The 22,783-nt window shown below is 50.5% G+C and overlaps 1 protein-coding gene across 2 annotated transcripts in view; it reads right to left on the bottom strand.

The window, feature by feature from the left end:
* The window catches only part of NR3C1 (nuclear receptor subfamily 3 group C member 1), a 57,294-nt gene extending 45,721 nt beyond the window's left edge, over positions 1–11,573 (bottom strand). Inside the window, exons 1-2 of one of the 2 annotated variants that reach the window (XM_074551939.1) lie at positions 11,221–11,573; positions 8,217–9,405 (exon numbers count right to left, since the gene is read on the bottom strand). In XM_074551939.1, the coding sequence (XP_074408040.1) occupies positions 8,217–9,391 (1,175 nt within the window). In that variant the 5' untranslated portion in view covers positions 9,392–9,405; positions 11,221–11,573. Of the gene's footprint in view, positions 1–8,216; positions 9,406–10,165; positions 10,463–11,220 lie in introns of those variants that run through there. The other variant, XM_074551940.1, reaches the window with a different exon arrangement.
* Positions 11,574–22,783: the final 11,210 nt, after the last annotated feature.

The raw sequence follows: 22,783 nt of genomic DNA, 5'->3' as shown, positions 1-22,783 counted from the left end.
GTGCATGCAGAACGTGCATGTTTTCAGCACGGATTTATCCAAAACCTTGCTGATGGCTTTAGGAAGTTATTGCTTCAGAAAGGTAACAGAAACTCTTAGGGGAGGGAAAAAATAACAAATAATAGATGGGTACACAGCAATGGACAGCATGTCTGCGGATAGGTGTGCTGGTTTAAAACATCATTCTGAATTGACAGCATCTGGCCAACTGAAAAGCTGTTACAATACCAAATAAAATGCTTAATTTAATACATCACAGCTGTATTCACAACCCCCCTCACCCTTCATTTTTGAGTGAGACTGCTCTGAGACTCAGCTCTGTGGGCATGAGTGAGGAGCTCAGCACAGCACAGCACAGCAGCTTGGCACAGAGCCCTGAGCCCACCCTAGCCCGGATCCCTCTGCCCACCCAGCCCCCCAAAAGCCCCCCAGCCCCGCTGTCCCAGCCCAGCCCGGGGGCACCGCGGTGTCAGAGGTGCTCCAACAGGGCAGCCTGGCCCTGGCCCAGCTCCTCGGCCACACTGAGCCCTCCCAGACCCTGTTACCACATCCCTCCACAGCACCACACCTCGGAGCAGGTTCTCCGAGCCCTGACAGCAAAAATAAACAGCATCAGCTGCTGGTTTGTGTCACAGATTGCAGACTCCTGGCTCAGGGCAGGGAGGACCTGCTGGAGCTTGGCAATGAAGGGCCCTGAGAAGCCCCAAAGCCCAAGGGGCTCTCTCAGAGCAGGCAGGGAGGGCAGGGGAAGGCAAGGGGACCCACGCAGGCTGAAGCCCAAAGCAAGGCCAGGCGCACACACAGCACAGCAGCCCTGTCCTTCCCAAAGCCAGCTGGGAAGGAAGAGATCCATGGAAACCCTCCCGTCACACCCAATTCACACAGCTGGAGAGGAGCTGTGCAATGCAGGGCTCTCATCTAAGAGCAGAACCTCACTTTGTAACACTCTCACAGAATGTCTAACCCCAGATATCCTGTTTTCACACCCCCCTCACCACTGAGACGCAGCCAAGCTGCTGCCCACTTGCGAGCAAAGAGGTCACCCACCTTCCAGCCCCTCTCCTCCATGGGAACTGGCAGCAGGAACAGGGGTTCCAACACTCGGGGACAGGAACACACACCAAAACCCCCAGACCACCCCTGCCTGCAAAGATTCTCGTAAGGAAAGGCTGAAGCCCCTGCTGCACCCAGAAGTGCACCACAAGGGATCCTCTGGGTAAGGACAATGACAGGATCTCTTCCAGGTTTCTTGGAAAAAAGAAAACCAAGCCAGGGAGCTGCGAAATCACTTCCATTATTTGCTTCTAGAACAGATTACACACTTCAATGATACTTCATGATTTGCTCCTTCTTGACTCTACAGCGCATTTCGGAGTTTCTCAAGTAGTATTTTGAGGCAAACTACTCATTTGTGCCCTCATTTTCTTATAAAAGTCCCATCCTGAGCAATATTTGCTAACTTTAAACTCAGTTACACAAATAAAAGTAATGAGAAATAAGAAGTGTCTGAATACAGCAAGACAAGAGTAAATGGCGCCCTGCTGCTCACAAGTTTCATATTAAATCTTGTGTGACCGTGGTGCAGAAATTTGATGATCTCCAGCTGCTTTCTGACACACAGTAACTGTACAAACATATTACAAATAGTATGAAGAATGTATTACTGTAAAATCCAATATGAAACTAGTTTTCTTTACTAAATTACAGTAGCAGTGAACTGAATTCAAGAAAGACATGATCATTATTTTAGAATTCCTTCCCCAACAGTACTTTTGCATTTGCAAGTCACAAAAACAAAGATATTTGATCAAAAAGGGGAACTTGTGTATGATATTGCATCCCCACAGCAAAGTGGGGTATCAGCAGTGTGTGGGGTATTCATTTCCAAAGGACATCAGGACTGTAATTTTCTAGGAAGATTTAGCACGGACTGGGAGCTCCACAGGTAGAGCTGGAGCCTGGAGGTTTAATGGTGACCCCCTGGCACTGGCTGGATTGAACTACACTGGGCTGGCACAGAAACATTCTCCACACTCCATGTCAGGATGACTTCTGAAGAGCACAACTTCCTCCAGAAACCCAGACAATTGTGGTGATTGTTGATTTAAGGCACCAGGCTACAGAACTCTACATGATATCCTGGGTAAGTAACACCGTGTCCTGGAGTCTAAAGCAGGGAGAAATCCTGACCTTGTGTCCATCCCCGGCACTCCAAGGCCAGCTCCAGGCTCCCTGAGCCCCAGGAGCTGCAGCTGCTCCTCCTGCTCCTGCCAGACACCTCTGGGACACAGAGGTGACACAGCCAGCAGGCCAGGCCACAGGACAGGGAGCAAATCCCTCTCTCAGGTGTTTTGTAGTTCTATTTCAAACAATACAGGCACGGCTTGAGCAGAGGGAGACACTGCCCTATCCAGGGATGGAATCCCAGCAGGAAACCCCATGGCAGAGGTTTGGGGAGCTGAGCCAGACCAAGACATGGGAGGCACAGGCACAGCACCTTCTTTGGAGTGAAGGTGAGGTAAGGAGGAAAATCCCCAGGTGAGACACAGTAATTGCGCTGAGCTGTACCCCCAGCCCAGCCCTGCACTCCTGGGAACACAGTTACTCACACCCCAGTAAGGAGCTGGACTGGCTTCACAGGGGGACAGGCCACCCCTGTCACTCCTCCTGCCCACAGGCAGCAAGAGCTGCACGGCCAGAGCCCCCCAGCAGCCCCCCAGGCTGTGGTACCCAGTGCTCCAGCCCACGGATGGAGCTCACTCCATGCAGGTGACCCTCTGCTGACACCCCTCTGCAGGGGACAGCAATGCCACAGCCACAATGGTCACACCTCACAAAGGGGCAAAGAAACAGGCAGTTTTGCGTTTTGTTTTTTTCCCACAGACAGCCCAACAGAGCTGCTCTGGAGTCAGAGCCAAGACAATGAGAGGGAATTATTCTTTTTTTGCGTGTGTCATCTCTTCCAGCTGTACTGGTTCACTCCTGTCCCAGGGGGACGAGGCCATCCGCTGACAGCATCTGACCAGCGTTTCCAGAGCCAGCACTGAGAGCAGCATTAACTCCTGCTCTGCAGGGCCTGGGCTGGCTGAGCAAGGGCATCAATGGAGCTCCCTCTCCAGGGGCTGTTACTAATGGTTATCAATGGATCTCACACTGCTCTGAATCAGCCGGAAAATCCCTGCGATGAGAACAATCATCTGTGCATGCAACAGTGCCACACATTAATTCTTCAGCAAATAAGATTAAAATCTGTGCATACTTGAGACTCTGGGAGACAAAGGCTGGGAAACCAAAGAGAGCTTAACCCACACTGCCTGGGTTGGGTGCACAGCACTCAGCACATCCAAGCGTTCTGCCCAGAAACCACCCTGTTGCACACACACTTGTTCTGTGCTCTTGAGTTCCAAGCTGATCACTTCACAAAGGCATTGCCAGGTTCCTTTCTCTACACCAGAGGTGATGCTCACAGTTATTTTAACAGCACAAACCCAAGGTAATTGTAACTACGGCTCTACAAAGCTTTTCCCATCGCCTGCAACTTGGATTGAAAACGGGATTTTATTGGGATGGTGTTTTCCCCCAGGCTGATGCCATGGGGACTGTTTGCAGAATGCACTCATGACACTACAGCAGCACCTTGGGGTGGGACAGCAGCTCAGGCTGGCTTCAACCACCCCAAAAATGAATGCCAGTCCGAAGAGGACTTGGGAACCTTTTACAGTGCAGAAATAATTCCAGCTTGCAGTTACATATACACACAGAATATGCACCACTTGCTCACTTCCAAAATGAGCAGCAATAAGGGAAAAAGGGAAATTTGCTTCCCCCAAGACAAATCGCTCTCACTGTAAAAGTAATCTTTAGCATGGTAAATATACAATGTAGGAGTTGGATAATACCTGTATTTCACATTTCTGGGAAGATTCGTGAGTGGGACTCATTCAACCGCAGCTTTGCCTTCACTGGCAGCAGGAGAGCACAAGAGTTTAACCATGGAGATATTTTTTTTTTAAAAATTGTATGGACAACAAAAATAAGGTTGCTTTATAAGCCAGAATTAAGTTTAAAAGAGATCATTGTCAGGAGAAATAAATTTGCAATAGTTAACCATTTGCATTGGACTTACAGCAACCTCCTTGGCTATGAGCTCGGTGGAACGATCAGCCAAAACTGGGAAAAGTGGATTACATCTCACATGACCTCTCATTTATCTAGTTACCTTTCCACAGCACCTTGGAGCACATTCTGCAGGACATTCCTGATTCACCCCTTTCTGCCAAAACAACTGGATTTTTCACCATGTACTTCCCGAGTCAAAGCCCCAAGCACAGAATTGCATTAAGCTGACAAATCACAACACAGCCTGCTGGAACCCCGAGCACTCCAAACACCACGCCTGGGTTTTCTATCACAGCAGAACGATGAAAAAAGCCCCGATTGCGGATGTCCCATACATTATCCCGTGCTGAGTCAGGCAGCACTGAGAGCCCTGCAGCCAGCCCTGCCAAGCCACCGGCCTTGGCCAGCAGCCGAGGGAAACAAAGCGGCAAGACAAACGGACAAGTGACCTTTACCACTGCTGGCAACAACCCCGGCCTTCCCTTCCTTCCCACAGCACCTGAGCCCAAGAAGAAGCCCAGCTAAAGAGCCAGGGGTACAAGGGCAGAAGGGTAACTTCTGGAAGCAAGGCTTTGGACTGGGACCGACCAGAGAAACTTTTCCTCCTTCCAGACTCTCCTCCTCTTTAATGGCTTCTCTCAGCTCTTGCCCTTTCTTAAACTTCCTTAATGATCCTTATCCCCCACAAGCTTAAGTACTAGGAACAATTTCAACTGTAATAAGAGAAGCCATAACACTGCCAGTGGGGCCCAGTTTCTGTGAATTCTGGCTGTGGGAGCAAACCCTGCACTGCTGGGCTGGTTCTCAGCATCCTTCACCCCCCCCATAACAAGCCACATCTCCAGGAAGTCAGAGCAATAGGAGCTGAGGGAAGGATTTAATGTATATACCATGCAAGAGCCCCACGAGTGTGTGTTGCTAAAACCATTTCCTTGAAATGGAACGGTTTTCCCTGGGTTTGTGTAATAAATCACAGCAACATCCCATCGCAGACAGACGCCAGCAAACCCTCCAGCTCCTCAGAGAAGCACTGCAGCACAATGTGCTCCTCTTCCAGCTGCTGTCTCACCGCCATTGAGGACAATCTAAGGTACAATGTCTGTTATCCTACTTCTTCCTCCCCTTTATCCTGTCCACCCTCTTCATGGGCTGCCTTGCTCAGAGGGGAGACCCTGCGGGATCCCAGGCAAAGCCGTCCTGCTGGCCAGAGCCTCCCCACTGCTCAGAGCTGGAGCCAGAGGAGCTGCAGCTCAGAGCTTCCCTGCTCAGCACAGGCCCCAGCTGCCTCTTCCACCGACAGCAGCCTATTGATTATTGCCAATTGATTCCCATCAATCAAACTCCTGAAGTTTGCATTCTGCCCGTTAACTTCCGGATCCCTCCCGCAGTTCACTGCAATTGATTGGTTTGCTTGGGCCTGATCATCACTTTGTCTCATTAAAGCCAGCGTGCTGGGCTACCTGGAGGAGCAGAACCACTCAGAAATGGCATGACATCAGTTCCAGCCTGAGTGGATCGAAAACAACATTCCAGCTTTCCCACTAAGCAGGCAGATTAAATACAACCGGAGCACCAGGACTGAACTGCAGCTTTTCTTCCCCTATGTTCAGTCCACAATTAATATGTTATTAGTAGACAAACAATTCTACAAACACCAGAAAGTATTTCCTCCTGGAAACTGAAGCTTCTCAAAATCCCAGCCTCCACCTTTCACATTTAGTACCTAAAAAAAACCAGACCACGGGAACCTGGCAAGAGAGTCCTTCCTTTGTTTCTAAAACAAATGCCAATTTTGTTAAGTCTTCTGCAAGAAAAACAAACAAATCCACAATACATCACCTTAAACTAACCCAGTTTAGACCAAATATTTCTGGCAAGGTTCAAGAAGAAAAAAAATTCCTGCTTCAAACCCAAGGCTCATTAATACCTCAAACACTGTAAAAGGAAGATGGACTTGCCTGAATGTTATAGAACAAAAATAATAAAGCAAACCCAAACAATGTTGTTTTTAGAAATGGACTTCATAGTTGAAGTGTATAAAAATCCTTGGGAAGTAAGAACAGCTTCCACAAACTTGTGAATAATGCATTTTTATGCAAAGCTCAGCTAGGAGCCACCTCGAAATTCTTTACACATTCCATAAAGAAAAAAAAAAGGCATTATCTTACGGCTAAAAGGAAGCAATAAAATGTAAGATGACCTTGCAGGAAGCAAGAACGTCAATGCTGAAGCCCCAGCATGGATAACCCTGGGCAGAGCAGAGGAGAAGGCAGCTGGTGCTGGGATGCTCCAGGATGGTTCCTGCACTGTCCCAAACTGCTCCAGAGAGCCCCAAACATCTCCCCCTGCTCTGCCGCTCCCTCCAGGACAGCTCTGCCATGCTCCCAGCCCGGAGGAGCTGCCCATCCCTCCAGGATCACACACAGGACACGCTGCTGAACCCCAGCGCTGGGCACACACCTCCTGTCACCCACCCCAGTGCAGGCAGCTCTGCCCACACAGCCGGGCAGCAGCTCCTCGGAATTACCCTCACAAGTGACATTTCCATCACCTCGGGGGAACCTGCTCATTTAAACTGTCCCTGAAAGCCTCCTCCCCAATGCAGAGGCATTTCTTGCTTTGACACCAAGTTTATGATTATCATTAAAGATACAGTGAGAACAGAGGAAATAAACTCAAAAAAACGCCCACGAAACAAACTGAAGACAACACGGAATAGGACAAATTATGCAAAAGGTTAGCACAAAGCTTTTCTAGTCTGTTGAAATAAATGGTGAGACACGCTCAATATTCACGTATCAAAGTAGAGTCCAGACACAGATTTTGATTTTCTTTTCTGGATCTCTTACATTAGAAATTTAAACACTTCAAAGAAAAAAAACCCCAAAACTTTAAACACTCCAAAGAAAAAAGAAAACATTTACAACAGAAATCAAAACCTATGAAAGAAACTGAGAATGAAAGCAAGCTAAAAGTTGTCTTCCTGAAACAAAGAAGGAATCCTCGCACACTTCATTCCAGCCATGGGAAAATGGAGCAAACATCGCGCAGGGAGAGCCCCGGGACTGGCGGGAACACCCTGGGGAGCCGACTGTCAGCAGAGCAGTAAAACCCACAGTGTTAAACCAGACCCTTCATGAAAAGCCTACAAATGCCACGTTTCTGTACAGGCACTTGCAGGGCCATTTTCTAACAAATCCCCCTCTTCTGTGGAGGCCACACGCTGCCCGTGCAGTTGATGAACACAGAGCAGCTGAGGGAGACACACATCTGTGTGTTCCCCTGGAGCCAGAACCATTCCAGCAGCACAGCCCAGCACACCTATCCCAGAGCTGTCCCCAAACCGTCCCAGAGCTGCTCCTCCAGCAGCGCTGCCCTGCAACAGCTGCACCTCTGCATTACTGCAGGAAACACACCCACCAAGGCACCGGCCACAGGCAGGACCCAGCTCCCCAAACCCCTCCTGCCGTTCCACTTGGAGTTAAATTCCAGGTCTGTTTAAGCCCGACGGCAAATACTCTTATCTTTCTAAAGGCAGTTATTGAACAAGCTGCTGAGTATTCCCCACTCGGAATCTTCTTGTCCATGTAAGGTAAATGCCTTACATTTAAGCACAGCGAAAACTCGAGTTCAGCTTAAATGTAATTCTAGAAATTTACCCAGCAACCAAGTTATTTTTGTGCATAACATTTAAGTAATGCTAGGAAAGAAAAAAAGCCCACAGTGATTGATCCTCTAACCCCTGGGAACGAAAGAGCTTTTGTATACGTTTAAATACTTCCTCCCATACTGCCTGTGTATGGATCCTGCTACCACATACTCGATTCTCCCTCTAGGCAGTATCTTGGAAGTTTTATTTTTATTTATTTACTTTTTAGACCATGCCAGCTCCCCTCAAGTTTTCTTCCCTTTAATGCCAATAATTAAGTAGTTGTCTAAAGCTGATGTACTGTGGGATAAACACTTCCCAGTGATGTCCGATCATCCACACATACCAAATGGAAAAGGAAAAAAAGCCCAGGCAACAAACCAGCATGCGTGGAGCTGTGCTAAACACGCTTGTAGCGTTTTAATAAAGAGCAACACAAACTAATTACCTTGAATAGCCATTAGAGAAAGCAGGTCTGCCAGAGAGGTTGAGCGTTCCCAGTGGAGCCAACGCCTCGTCCCCCGATCCCGGGCACCTATTCCAATTTTCTGACCCGGCAGGAAGAGATGGAATGATATTAAAAATTGGTTTCTGATCCTGCTGCTGAGAGAGCGATGCAGTATTTAAATCATAGTGGTACATCTGTCCCCCAGAGGTGCTGACACCGTGGATGGAGATGGCCGAGACTTTCGTACCCAGCAGGTTCGACCCGGAGAAGTTGGCCTGGCAGTAAAGCGGGCCCATGTTTTCCTGCTTGATGCCGGGAGTACACAGTTCGATGAAGTCTTCCTTTTCTGTTTTCACTTGAGGCATTGGCATTTTGGAACTGGGTAAAAGGTCACCACGGTCATTAATTTTAGGTTTAGTGTCAGATAAAAGAGGAGGCTTGCAGTCTTCGCCGAGACTTCCTTCCAGGAGAAAGGCGTCGTCGGCGGATATGGGGGACAGCAAGCCGCCGTCATCGAGCAACGGGTCCAGCCGCCACGGGCTCCCGTTGGGCTCCTTGCCCGGCGACACCGGCGGCAATTCCAAATCCTGGAGGATATCCAGGGTGCTTTGGTCTTCAGAGAACAACTTCAAGTTGCCGCCATTCGAGCCCACCTGGCCTTGGACCGCAGCTCCCGACTCCGCGGGGCCGCCGCGCGCAGCCATGCCTGGGAAATCCGGCTCGAGCGGCCCCTCAGAAGACGCGGTTCCCTTGGCGTCCTCGGCCAGGCTCGAGGACTTGTTCAAGCTCGCAATACTTTCCTCCAGGAGCCTGAAGTCCGTGTCTCCAGAAGAGATGCCGATTTGGCCCTGGTGCGGAAATCCAAGGTCGTTTCCCATCACTTTTGCGTCTGTTTCACCCATGTACAGTCCCATCGAGAGCGACACTGCCTTGGAAAGGTCTGGCTGAGGCACATTGTTTCCTAATCCTTTTGGAAAGTCAGCCAAAGCAGGTTGCTGACTGGAATCTGACTGAGAAGATGCAGGGAGAGGAGATGTAGACACAGGGGCTTGGACAGTAGCTCCACCCCTGAAGGGTGGATGGAAGTCCATCACGATCCCTCCTTTGGTACTGATGAGTGCATTTTTCCTGGTTTCATCTTGATCCAACGGGTTAAGCAATTCTTTGGAATCCATTACTTTACCATTAACTATAAAAAGATGAGAAGCAGTCAAAGTCAGCACAGCAAGGCCACATTAATAAAAGCTTTAAAATGAAAAGTCTGACTCCTTTGCCTGGCGAACCTGGCTCAGCTGCTCTGAGAGCAAAGGCACGGCACACCACGCTCTGGGCTGACACGGGCCATGTCTCTCAGACACACTGCACTTGTTTTCAGGGGGTTTTAGGTTTTGGTTTCTGTCTACTGAGGAGGAACTATGTATTTTAAAGCTTTGCTAAACCTGGAGGAAGGGGTAAGTCTGCCTGCACACAACTCAGAATCAAGCTACATACAGCACGTGACATCTGTGCACACACTCTCCAGCTCTGTCACCCATCCCAGCGCTAAGGAAATGTAAGAATTGCTAAAGGACCCAGTTTACAAATTTTGCCAGGTAAACTTCTCTGATACGTAACTACAGCTTGAGCAGGGGAAAAGGACATTTGCCACCTTTCCAAGTCAGCTCTCCCCTTGCAGAGCAGGTCTGGAGCTCCCAGAGGCGGCACCTCCGTGGTTCGGCATTCCCCAGGACTCGACCTCCCCACCAAAAAACACATCGTTTGCCACCTTTGCACGGGTTCAGTCTTAAAAAGGAACCCACCTACCTCGCAGTAAACCCCGCACAATTCTTTAAATACGTCTCAAATTTATAAAGAAAATCTAACTAAAAATAAAGCAGGATTTTTATTAGCTTCCAGCACTCTACCCGTCCACGGCTACTCTCCAAACACACCCGACGCTGAAAACAAACCTCGTAAGTTCCAGATGTTTGTATTTGCTACATGGCTGTTGGTTTTGTTTTTGTTTTTTTTTTTTTTCAGCGGAGAGCATAAATATTTGGAGAAATACTGTAAATTCTTGGGCAAACTTCCGACACGGTGTCCGGCCTTGCCCCGGCAGCGCCCAGCCCGCACTGCCGCAGTCCGGGGGGCACTGCCAGCCCGTCCCCTCCCGCCGGGCACGGGGACACCGCCACAGCCGCGGCCCCGCCGCTATTTCTGTGCGCAAAGTTACGGCTGCGAGCGGCGAAAAGGCCCCACGTGGGAAACCTTAAGGTGGCCCGGGCGAGCTGGTCCCGGACGGGAGCGGCGGAGCGCCGGCAGCTCCGGGCAGCGGGGCCGCGGGGTCCCGTCCGCGCTGCCCGGCGAGCGCAGCCCCAGAGCCGCAGCCCGGAGCGCGGCCCGCGGGGCACCCGAACCGCCGCGCTGCTTAAGGTGGACACCCCACAGCCACCGGAAAAAATACAGAAAACACAAGAATACCTCCAGCGCTGCCTTCTTCCTTTTTTACACGGAGGGGAGGGAAAAGGTAGTTATTTCATTTGACAATTCCCCCAACGCCCAAAAAAAACAAGGCAGCGAATCATCCAGCGTAGGAAACGTGTCAAAAATCAGCTGCGAGAGTCTGCCCAAGGGCGGAAAACGCTGCAAATACTTAAAACCGCCGGATTGCAATAAAATCGCCTTTGCAAAGTACAGTTTTCAGAGAAATGTGTCGGGACCTGTTGAGCCGTCTCCTGGCACACCCACTCCAGCAGCAGCAGCAGCCCCGCGCGGGGCTCGGCCGCGCTCCCCGCCCGCGCCCCCCGCTCCCGCGGGACACGGACACCGGGGGCCCGGCCCGGGGGTCCCCGCGCCCCGCCGGGGCGGCCCCGCCGCCGCTCCCGCCGCCGTCCCGCCCGGAGCTCCTCCGGGGGCGGCTCGGCCCGGCTCCCCCCGCCCCGGGCATTCCTGCGGGCACCGCCGCACCCCCCCGGCAAGTTCCCCGGGGGGAAGCGCAGCCCCGCGGGACCCCCGCCGCCCTTACCTCGTCCGGGGGAGGGCGCTGGGGCTCCTTCAGCCGCCCACGGCCATGGCGCCCCGCGGCGGGGGCGGCAGCCGGCTGGGGGGGGTCAACAGCCGCCCCTCGGGGCCGCGGCGGCGGCAGCACCGCTCCCCCCGCCGCCGCTGATGCCGCTCCGGCCGCTGCCGCTGCTCCTCCCGCGGGCCCCAGACCCTGACCCGTGCCCGCCCGCCGCCGCGGCGCCCCCTCCGTTAATTAGCGCTAATTGCCTTGGCGGACCTCGCCCCCCCTTGCTCCCCGCCCCGTCCCTCCGCCGGGCAGCGCCGCGCTCGGCGGTTCTGCCCCCGCCACAAAATGGAGGACGGCGGCGGCCGCCTCCTCCCCGTCCCCTCCCTCTCTCCTTCCCTCCCTCCGCCTCCCCGACGTGGAGAGGGAGTGGAGACAGCGGCTCGGCGAGGGGCGGCCGCGGCCGGAGCTGCTCCGCGCCCCGGCTCGCCTCGGCTCCGCTCTGCTGTGCCGTGCCCAGCCCCGCTCCGGCCCCGCCGCCGCCGCCCGGCTCCGGGGCAGCCCCAGCCGAGGGCGAACGGTGCGACCTGTTGGCCGAGACGGGAAAGTGCAGCCGGGCCCGGCCCCGAGCGGGCACAGCGGGGCAGGGCTGGGCAGAGCATGGCAGAGTGGACAGGGCAGGACGGGCAGAGCTGGGCAGGGCAGAGTGGACAGGGCTGGGCAGAATGGGGCAGGACACAGCAGAGCAGGGCAAGGGGAGATGCTCCTGCTTGGCCCTGGCATGGCACAGCTGGAGCCAGTGTCCAGCTCTGGGCTCTGCTCTATAGGTGAGACAAGGAGCAACTGAAAAGCATCCAGGGGAGGCCACAAAAATGTTGTGGGGTCTGGAGCATCTTTCTGATCGAGGAGGGACTGTGGGAGCCGGGCTGGGTTGGTCAGGGATCCCATCAATCCATACAAACATCTCCAAGGGCTGGCAGAGGATGGTGCCAGACCCTGCTCAGTGGTGCCAGTGACAGGGCAAGGAGCAATAAACTCAAACACAACGAGTTCCACCTCAACATGAAGAACTTCCTTCCATGGAGGGTGGCAGGCACTGCAACAGCTGCCCACGGAGGGGCTGGAGTTTCCCTCTTTAAAGACATCCCAAACCCACCTGGACACGTTCCTGTGTCACCCCCAGGTGACCCTGCCTTGGCAGAGGCTTGGACAAGATTGAGATTTTACAGCACAACTATATACCTTCTTGGTGTTTTTTAAATTATAAGTTTTTTTTTCAGCCACATTGACTTTTGGAAGCAGTTGTTTTACTTTTAAAATGCAAAACACATGCACAAAATGTTACATTAACATTATTTTCCCCCCACAAGTTATGAAAAATGGTTCTAAAAATTGTAGCTTTTCCCCATTTTTGAAAGATGTGTTTAAAGCAGCCCTCAAAACCGTCTTGCGGTGCATTTTGAATGATGCAATGGATTTACAGCTCGCAGGAAACGCTTCTTCCCATGCAAGGGAACTGGAATAGCAGAAGTCAGTGTGTTCACAGAGACTGTGAAACCTCTGTCACCAGTGCAGGGTGTTGCAGAGGTCCTGGCTGTTCAATAAAGGCAATGACGTCTCTCAAAGCATGAAATCCCAAAGTGCTGCTGGGACCTGGGAAATTTACACTATTGCTCTGTGAATGTCCTGCTGCAGAAAATGTCCTGCATTTGGAGACGCCTCTTACCCCTGCAATTTGGGGAACTCAAATATTAGGGTACGTGTGGGAGAACACCAGCCTGGGGGAGAGCTGTAGCTCCTTCTGTAGTCTGGGGAAACTGGAATAACCAAGCTGTTTATTTCTAAGACATTTAGATGAGAACATCTGTTTATAAACAGCGGTTCAGATGCTTAATTACAGCTGGGTTTGTACAGTAATGGGGAGAACACTCCTTCTCTAATGAGTAATTCTTTATCTTAATGTCATTTTATCCAAAAGAACCCGATTTTAGTTATTATACAGAATTTTACTGTACCCTGGCAGGGTGGGCAGGGTACAGTATAGGATAAAGAATGTTACAGACTTGCCCTTCTCCAGGTGCTCCCAGGGCAGGGGCAGCCCAGAGTGTCCCAGGGGCAGTGACAGTGACCGGGGATGGATGGATGGATGGATGGATGGATGGATGGATGGATGGATGGATGATGGATGGATGGATGGATGGATGATGGATGGATGGTGGATGGATGGATGGATGGATGGATGGATGGATGATGGATGGATGGATGGATGGATGGATGGATGGATGGATAGATGGATGATGGATGGATGGATGATGGGTGGATGGATGGATGGATGATGGATGGATGGATGGATGGATGGATGGATGGATGGATAGATGGATGATGGATGGATGGATGATGGGTGGATGGATGGATGGATGATGGATGGATGGATGGATGGATGGATGGATGGATGGATAGATGGATGATGGATGGATGGATGGATGGATGGATGATGGATGGATGATGGATGGATGGATGATGGATGGATGGATGGATGGATGGATGGATGGATGGATGGATGAATGGATGGATGGATGATGGATGGATGGATGGATGGATGGATGGATGAATGGATGGATGGATGATGGATGGATGGATGGATGGATGGATGGATGATGGATGGATGATGGATGGATGGATGGATGGATGAATGGATGGATGGATGGATGGATGATGGATGGATGGATGGATGGATGGATGGATGGATGGATGGATGGATGATGGATGGATGATGGATGGATGTTCCTGTGCCCCAGGCTCCCCTGGAGCCGCACAGACCTTTCTCACACAGCCCTCTGGAGCTCAGCCACCCCACAAACCACCTCTTCTTGCTCTCTTTCGGACACAAGTGTTCCCTAGGACATTCCTACACTGTAAAAATAAATGTAATGTAAAAGCTGATCAGCTGTGTGTTCAGGCTGTTTTACCACATTAACATGAATCCAATACAGAACAACTTCCAACATGTTATGTGATGATGGTCAGAGTTAAATACAACTCATCATGCATAATTTACACAAATGCATGGAGTAAGTTAGGCTTTAAAAAGTCTTGTTTTTTGTTTTTTTTTTTTCCAAGTGCAGGTCTGGTGGGAGCCCAGAGCCCCAGGAATTTTGGGGAGCTGCGGGGACAGTGGTGCCAATTGTCATACTACAGATTTCAAAAATCTATAAATGGCTGCACATTCCTATGCCACAATGTAATAATACTGCAGAGATAATGAGCCTTGACCTTAAAAAACACTAAATATAGACTTTAAAATATAGAAGTGGAGAATATTATTAAATCATTAAAACATAATTATGGCTTTCATTGAGGAGATCAGGCAATTCATGGAAGCAGGAGGCACTTTGAGCTTTGTGTGGAGCGTTCCAAAGGTCAGAAAGAACATCTGAAGGGAACTCCTATGGCTGCCAGAAGCTGCCATAAATCTGCCTGGGGTCAGCGTGGACAATGGGGGCACCTGTAGATAAGCAGATCCTGTCACATCTGACAGAAGGGAGCGTGCAGAACGCGGGCCACAGGAAGCATCTCAGAGTGGAGTCACACGGGGAAAGATCAGAGTTTGCATTTACAGAATGAAGGCTGTATGGACTCCACACATAACAAATCCTAAAGTCCTTAAGCCTGCTTCGAAGTACTTCCAAAAGCAAGGGTTGTGTTGCCTTTTCCTATGAAATGCCAGCTCCGTAGCTGTGCCTCAGACAGCTCATGTAAAGCAGCGTTTTATAGTTTCATCTGCTCTCTCCCACAAGGGCAGTGACATGCCCAGTGTCTAAGGCTCTTCCCAAGCCCAAATCTTTGAAGATCTCAGTTGCCTTGTAAGGAGCTGCATTTTGTTTCCTATCAGCTTGAGAGTAATTCTGTTTAATTCTTGAGCATACATCAAAGTGGCTCAGGCAGTGCCTGCAGCCTGTCAATAGCTCTGCAGGGAAGCTAGAATGGGATAAGGATGTTCCCCAGCTGTGGCTCCCACGGCTCAGGAGCTGCTGCTTTACCAGCAGGACATCACAGCATCCTCCTTGTCAGGGGAGGCTCCTGGCTCTCAGCTCACTCCAAGTGTGCTTTTGCCATTAGCTGTGGTCAGACACAGAGAGGCACGGAGGGGCTGGGCCATGCCCTCCTAACTCCTCCTCGCATTAATGACTCCTGGTATTTTTCCTATTTTTACCATGTTTTTTCCTGTATTTCCCAGGGTAGCCCTTGTCTGCTGGGGTCTATTTTGTGCTTTGATTTCCCACCAGGTCTTTCACTTCTACATGAACCACTCTGTAGTTCTCCCTCTGTGGCATTCTCCTTCCCAGCTCCTTCCTCTTTTCATGTATTGATCTGCTTCATCCTGAATCCCTTTGTTCCTTCCCCTAAAGGATCGTGGAATGGCCTGGCTTGGAAGAGACCTTGAAGCTCAACACATTCCTGTGGGATCTGTGACAAAGGGCTGAAACTCCAAGGTGCTGGGACAGACAGACCGTGAAATGCAGCGCTCAGAAATGGAGGGGAGAATGGGAGAGGAATTAATTGGGTTAATTGACGAGGAGGAGGAGGAGGAGCACTTTGTGACAGGCATGGGGTGAAGTCATGTGCAAGTACACACAAACAACTTTGTTGTTCTGAAGCTTTGCAGAAACATCTGGCAACAACATGCAAGGAAAAGGAAACCTTTGGTTTATGCATCAAGACCTCTCTATGAAAAAAGAAAACTTCAGCTAATTACAGGATGCCTGCGAGAAGAGAGCCACCTTTGATTGCAGCCCTATTTTTTCCTGCAGCACAGTGCCTGCTGAAATCCAGTAGCCAGTGGCACACAGATTTGAGTGGAGCCTGGGCTCTGTGGCACTGCCAGGGCAGCCCCTCCATGGGCAGGGGGGTTTTAGGGGCTCCCTGTGTCACAGAGACCCAAAGGCAGCTCCCGGGGGCACCTTGGCTCAGCTGTCCTTGGGGACAGGGAGCAGTTACCTGGACAGGTGAATCGGTGAAGCCTGATGTGGCTCAGCAGTTCCATGAATTGCCATGTGCAGGGAGCCAGGCAAGCAGAAACCATGAACAGCAGTGTTGGGAGCTCCTTTGTTTGTTCGGGAACGTTGTGGTGCTGCTGCTGCTGCAAAGGGGCAGTGTGCCACCAGTGCCAAGGCAGTGCTGAACCAGCGTGGGCACAGCTGTGTGTTCCCAGGGACTCTGGAACAGCATTCCCACCTGATTCCACCACGGCAGAGCCAGTGCAGAAGTGCAGCACACAGCAGGCTGACACCTCTTGTTTTAATGCAAGTCCTACTTCCCCATGCTGGTGATTCCAAAGCACGTTCCATAAATCCAGGGCTTGTCAGCAATAAAGCAGAGTTATGTGCAGCTGGGCTCACTAATGAAACAAATTCAGCTGTGACACTGGCAGAGTGTTCAGCTCGGACTCAGGAGTGAAATATGTAAGCAAAGGTATGAACAAAACAAAAATGTTACCACTAAAAGCGTGTTTTATGAAACGCCACTTGCCTTTTAAAACATCTGCCTTTACAGCAAGAGATATAGTGCCTCTTCAAACTGAACCCATAATTCCAAACTCTGCCATGTTTAGTAGCCTGGATGGCTCCTAAATTAGAGCCTGAGGCAATCTCTGGGGCCAAGGGGAAGGATTCTCAAACTTGCAGTATGAGTGCCATATGAAGAAAGGATTTTTAAACCTTTTCCTAACTATTACTAACCCAAAATGGGAGAATTCAAAGGGAGTTAGGTAAGGAGATGGGACATAAAAAATTAAAATGCTTTTCCTGCAGACAAGAAGGGAATATGGTAGAAATTAATTTGATGCAAGGTCTCGATCTTTTAATTTCTTATGGAAAAAGAGCTTAATTGTCCTTATCCTTTGAGCTCCATCCTCTTTACTCCCTGTGTTTTGTTGTTCCAATATTTACATGGATATAACTTTCAATATATTTAAATCACTGCTACTTTAAATGGGCATTTTCTGTGATTTAGTTGGGAGATATTATAAAAAACCAAAAGACTTACTAAGGTATTTCCTCTGTGGGACTGTGCTTGTCATCAGACTGACATCACAGAAATTGGAGCTGAAAAGAGAAAACAAACAAAAAGAAAATCATATTGTCTTATTTAAAGATGAGTTTAGAGACAGCCCAAACAGTCTGGAAACACAAGGCTCTCCAGAACAGGTGGTTATTTTGCCACCTGAGAGTTTCTGTGTTGCCAGCAGCGCTGAAACCCAGACTTGCGAGCGGCTCTGAAGCACTTCAGTGTAAATAAGCAGCAGCTCTGTCAGAAACAGCCTCACTTAAAATATTTCAAGGAGCAGGGCCTCTCGCACTTTTTGTTGAGAACTAGCCTGGAGGCAGCCCCTGCAGCTCCTGCTCTCCCTGCAGCCCTCGCTGGGGCTGGGCTGAGACATGGGAGCAGAGGGATGTGTGTCCCGTGTCACACCTCGTGTCACAGAGCTCCCAGGGGCAGGGCACAGTGACAGGAGCCTCAGCCCCGGCTCCAGCACCACGGAATCCAGCAAGAGGGTGTGCTCTCCAAAGCTGCTGTTTTACCCCAATCCTATCACCTGATCCTTTGTACACCTTTTAAATCGAAGATAAACTTGCTGAGAGGGGCGACCAGGAGCACACACACTATACAAGGCATGGTCACACAAAGCTCTTTTCTCTCCCTTCCCTCATCATTCTGAGCATTCCAGCTGATTTTTCTGAAAGCCAGAGGGGAGTTTGTCTCAGAAGAACTCCATATCTCCAGTGGCAATATCTAATTTACAGCTTGTCATGGCACACACTCATTTGTTTTTCTTGCTTTCCCTTGTGTGCATTATAATCTTCAATGCATTATAAATTCAGCCTGGCATTTGATCGCCTGTTTGCTCTCTTGGACACTGGTCAGCTACTTCTGCAGCTCTTTACAGTTAGATTTTGGGTTAGAATAATTTATTTTCAGCAGACATCTTTGTCACTTCCTGCCACCTCCTGCCACCTCCTCTCCTTTTCCAAGTCATTTATGAGTATTTGGAATGGCAGAGATCTCTGTGGGACTCCACTAAGCTGTGAAATGATCTATTTCTTCCTACCTTTTGCTTCCACATTTTAACCACTTTTTGACCCTTTAAAGGATCCTCTCTGTTTCTCTGGGCAGCTCAATTTGTGTGACACAAAAGCTGTCTTGAAGGGGCAAGAAAGCAGAGAAGGAGCCTGACCTTTATTAAAACCCAGCAAAGAGAGATGAAGGCCCAGCTCTGCTGTGGGTGTCAGCACAAGGAAATCAGAGATTCTTGCTGAGAGGAGCAAGAGCCTGACTCACCCTGCAGACAGAAACCCTCAGCTGCAGCAGCGAGGAGGAGCCAGGGCTTTTGCCCAAGCACAGACTCGCAGGCAGGATTTAAACTCCTCAGTTTGCAAACTTTTCCTCAGGAGAACATGAGCGAGGTTAATTGGCTTAGAGGCACTAATGAAGCTGCAGGTTCGGACTCTCCTGTATCAATGCAAAACTTCCTAAAAAAAAAAGTTTCTCCTGAGAAACAAGTCTTCTCTGGTTTTTCAGGTATGGTGTGGAACTCCTCGTTAATTTGCAGGTAGGATCCAACCACACCCCTGCTGTCACAGCCGAAGGGGCTGCGTGATGGCAGAAGTCCTGCAGGTGGGATGATTTATAGGGTTTAGCAGAGATGAAGAGAACTCGAGGCTCAGCACTCACTGGGAATTATTACTAAAGTTTCTCACGTCTCTCAGGAGCTGAAGCTCCCTGGGTGCTGCGAGCAGCCCAGTATTGAGCCTTGCAGCATCATTTGTCTGCAGGAGAGGGCCTGCCATCCCAGGGGGGTTTGTGGTGTGCCAGCATCCCTGCCAGGGCCCTGCATCCACAGGCACAGCCACCAGGTCCATGGGCACAGCCTCCTCAGGGCATTCTGAGTGCCCACAGTGTGCATTTCTTTTAGGGATAGCCAAAGGAAATGTTTGGGGAATTAGGGAATCCCAGACTGGTTTGTAAGGATGATTTTGATCCAGCCCTCAGCCATGGGCAGGGACACCTGCACCTTAAATGAGCAGTGTCAGAGGCTATTCCCCAATGAATGGACAGGACAGAGAAATATTTACTAATAAACCAATAAATACTAATTTAAAATAACTCAGTCATCATCAGAGAGGAGGGAAAAAGCAGATTATGAACAGCAACTTTATAGAGACTTGTGAAGAACTACAGAAGTCCTCGGAGGTTGTTACAGTGCCCCAAAAGGCTCTTTAATGCTTACACGCAAGGTCAGTGTTTGACTTCTTCCATTACTGCTTAACAAGGAACAGGACCCGAAACAACTGCAAAAGGCAAATAAAAGCTTTACAGCGTGGTCTCCGTGCCAAGACTCTGCTATGGCTGCAGCCCCCGAAGGGCTGGGACAGAGGCCAGAGGAGAGCAAACTGCAGCCCGGGGCTGGGGGCTCGGGGCTCGGTGCTGCCCCTCCCGAGGGCCGCACCAGCTCCCACCGGGCTCCTCAGCCGCTCCACCGAGGGATTTCTACAAAGCGAAACCGCCTGGCAGCATCCGCTCTCCTCGGCAGAGCGAAAGTGAAACTGCCAGGTGATTCCGGGCCGTGCCCCCGGGCCCTGGCATGGCCGCCCGGGCCCCGCGGTGCCCAGCCCGGCCCAGGCCCGGCCAGGAGCAGCCCCAGAGGGACTGCTGGCTGTTTTTATTGAGAGAGAGAGATCGCTAAATAACCGGTATAGAAAACAGGAAACCACAGCCCTGCCGAGGGGATGGACACGGTCCCTGTGCCCGCTCCTCCTGTGTCCCGCTGCCTGCTGAGCGTGAGGCCCTGCGGAGCAATGGGGACACCCAGGAGGAGGGGAAGACAATGCCCTGAGTTGCCTTCTCTTTCTACTGGTACTGGCACTGCCAGGCAGGACATTCCCTCAAAGTTACAGCCAGAGAACCCAGCATGGTTTGGTTGGAGAGACCTTAAAGCCCATCCTGTTCCACTCCTGCCGCGGGCACCTGCCACTGTCCCAGGGTGGCCCAAGATGGCCCTATCCAGCCTGGCCTTGGGCACTGCCAGGGATGGGGTGTCCCTTGGCAGCCCTCAGCCAGGGATGGGGTGTCCCTTGTTCATAACACCTTCACAGCCTCAGCCAGGGATGGGGTGCCCCTTCTCAGCCCTAGCCAGGGATGGGGTGTCCATTGACAACCCCAGCCAGGGATGGGGTGTCCATTGACAACCCCAGCCAGGGATGGGGTGTCCCTTCACAGCCTCAGCCAGGGATGGGGTGTCAATTGACAGCCTCCAGCCAAGGATGGGGTGTCCCTTCACACCCTGAGCCAGGCTCACCCCAAGAGCTCACCTCAGACAAAGTTCCCAGGAGGTTCAGAGAAGAATCCTCTGAGAGCTGAGGGGTGGCAGAGCAGGGCAGGGACAGGGCACGGCCTGGGCAGGGACAGGGATGCAGGGGCTGGAAAAGCAGCATGCTGTCAGTGTATTCCCAGAGCATCACACACCTCTGGCATTTGGAAACAGCTGATAACAATGGCCAGGAGAACAGTACCGTGGATCAATGTGCAAATTCAATTAGGAAGAGAAAATGAAAATATTACGTGGATTACTAAGCTAACCTGATATTTAGCCTTGAGTTTAGAATTTGTTTGGTTTAGAGGAGACGTTCTAATCAGATTAAAAGTAGGTTTCAAAAAAATTACTAACAGATGTGAATGAAATAGATAATGATTTTCATTCCTGATTATGTGACCAAGGTTATAGATGGGAGGAGGGAATTTATTGGAAATAATGTGGCCATGATGTGTACTTAAGTGTGCTTATGCTTTTCTGATAAAGATTAACTCTTTGCAGTTTCTCTCATTTAGCAAGTTCCCAGTGATCCATTCCCGACTGACCTGAACCCAGGAAGGAGAATTGACAGCCTCAGTTTCCGCCTGCTGTCCTTGGAATGTAATCAGGGTCTGAAGGATGTGATTCCTTTCTGTGGAAGGCCAGAACACGTTCCCAGAGGGAAGCAGTATTGGGGCTATCCTTCACCCTGAGAGGATGCTACATCTTCAGCCCAGTCCATGAGATTTCCAGCTCACAGGCTCAGGGCACACACAGTCCCAGGACCTGCTCTCCACAGCCAAAGCTTTCCTGATGGGCTTAAACTGTTAGAGCCCAGAGCAGAAAAAATAAAGAAATCACCTCTGGAAGCAGGGACAGCCAAGTGCACAAAGCCCTGAGGCAATCTGGGAACTGTCACTTTGCAGGGAGCTGAATTTCTGGAAGTGGATCATTCTGTACATGGAAGAAGAGCCTCTGTGGCTTGTTGCATTTTCCTGATAAGCACAACTCGTGGAGGGACCAGTTGGACTCACTGGTGAAATACCATCACTCCTCTCCTGCCGTTCCTGCCATGTCCAGAAGGAGAAAGAGTGATGGTAGAACCTCTCCATCAGCCCCTGAGATGGCTGAGGAGCGTGGTGGAGGAGAGTGGTGAATGCTGCAGTGAGGGCATCGCTGTGGAGCACCCAGGACACCTCAGCCAGCAGCTCCAGGTCACTGTGTCCCACATAATTACCTCCCAATTACCTGGGAGCAGCTCTGCTGCTGTTTGCCCTGCTTGGAAAAGCCTCCATGGAGCCCAAGGGTGCCAGGGTGGGTGCATGTGCCCCCTGTGGCTCCATGCCAGGGAACACAGCCCTGCTTTGAGAAGACTGCTCTGACCCCAGCACTGTGGGATCAGTTCCTGGGAATTTACACTCCCTGCCCTTCTCAGATCTTCTGTAACTTCTGAAATGTCTCAGTTGCAAGGAGGAATTTTGGTAAATGAGTCAAATCTTGTCTTTAGAACCTGTTCAAGCTAACAGCCTGAGGGGTAAGGGATTTCAGCCCTCCCTTCCCCTCCCGTGTCACATTTACTTGGTTGTGTTTCACATTTTTAAGCTTTGGAGTGAAGAGAGAACAGAGACAAATATGTTGTTTGTTTTCCCAATGCCAGATGGATGGATTCAATTTTCAGATTCCTTAAACTGCCAACACTGCAAAATTGTAAAGAAAAAACACCAAAATCATTTGTTTTAAAGATCTGTTGTGGTTTCTATAAACTGTATAGAAATTTTTTGGCATTTAGAACAGAATTGATGCCACATGCACATTCTATCACTCACATATTTTAGTGAGAAGTTTAAGTAAGGTAAAAATGAGCCAATATAGTGCTTCTTTTTTTGCTACTACCTTCATTTACCCTCAGAGCTGCAGGAAAAACTCCTCCCAGCCTGCCTTGGGTGTGAGTAGCACACCTGGGCTGTCCACAACCCCACCTTGGTCCTGTCCCCTGGGGTTACCCACAGAGCTGGTGGCCACCCCCTGCCCACCCTGCTGATGCTCTGAAAGTCCTCAGGGAGCAGAAGAACTGCATGGAAGAGTTCTTTCCAAATGTGCATTATTCCCAAACAGGCTCTGTAGCCTGAAGAGCATTTGGAGAAGGAGCTCTCTCTAGCAGTCTACAAAAGTCTTGTGTGAATCACTAAACTATCACAACAATCTGGAATAATTGGCAGTTTTCCACTCCAA

Source organism: Zonotrichia albicollis, chromosome 15 (assembly GCF_047830755.1).
Source record: "Zonotrichia albicollis isolate bZonAlb1 chromosome 15, bZonAlb1.hap1, whole genome shotgun sequence".
Lineage (NCBI taxonomy): Eukaryota > Metazoa > Chordata > Aves > Passeriformes > Passerellidae > Zonotrichia > Zonotrichia albicollis.
This window is presented reverse-complemented; position numbering and strand designations above follow the sequence as displayed.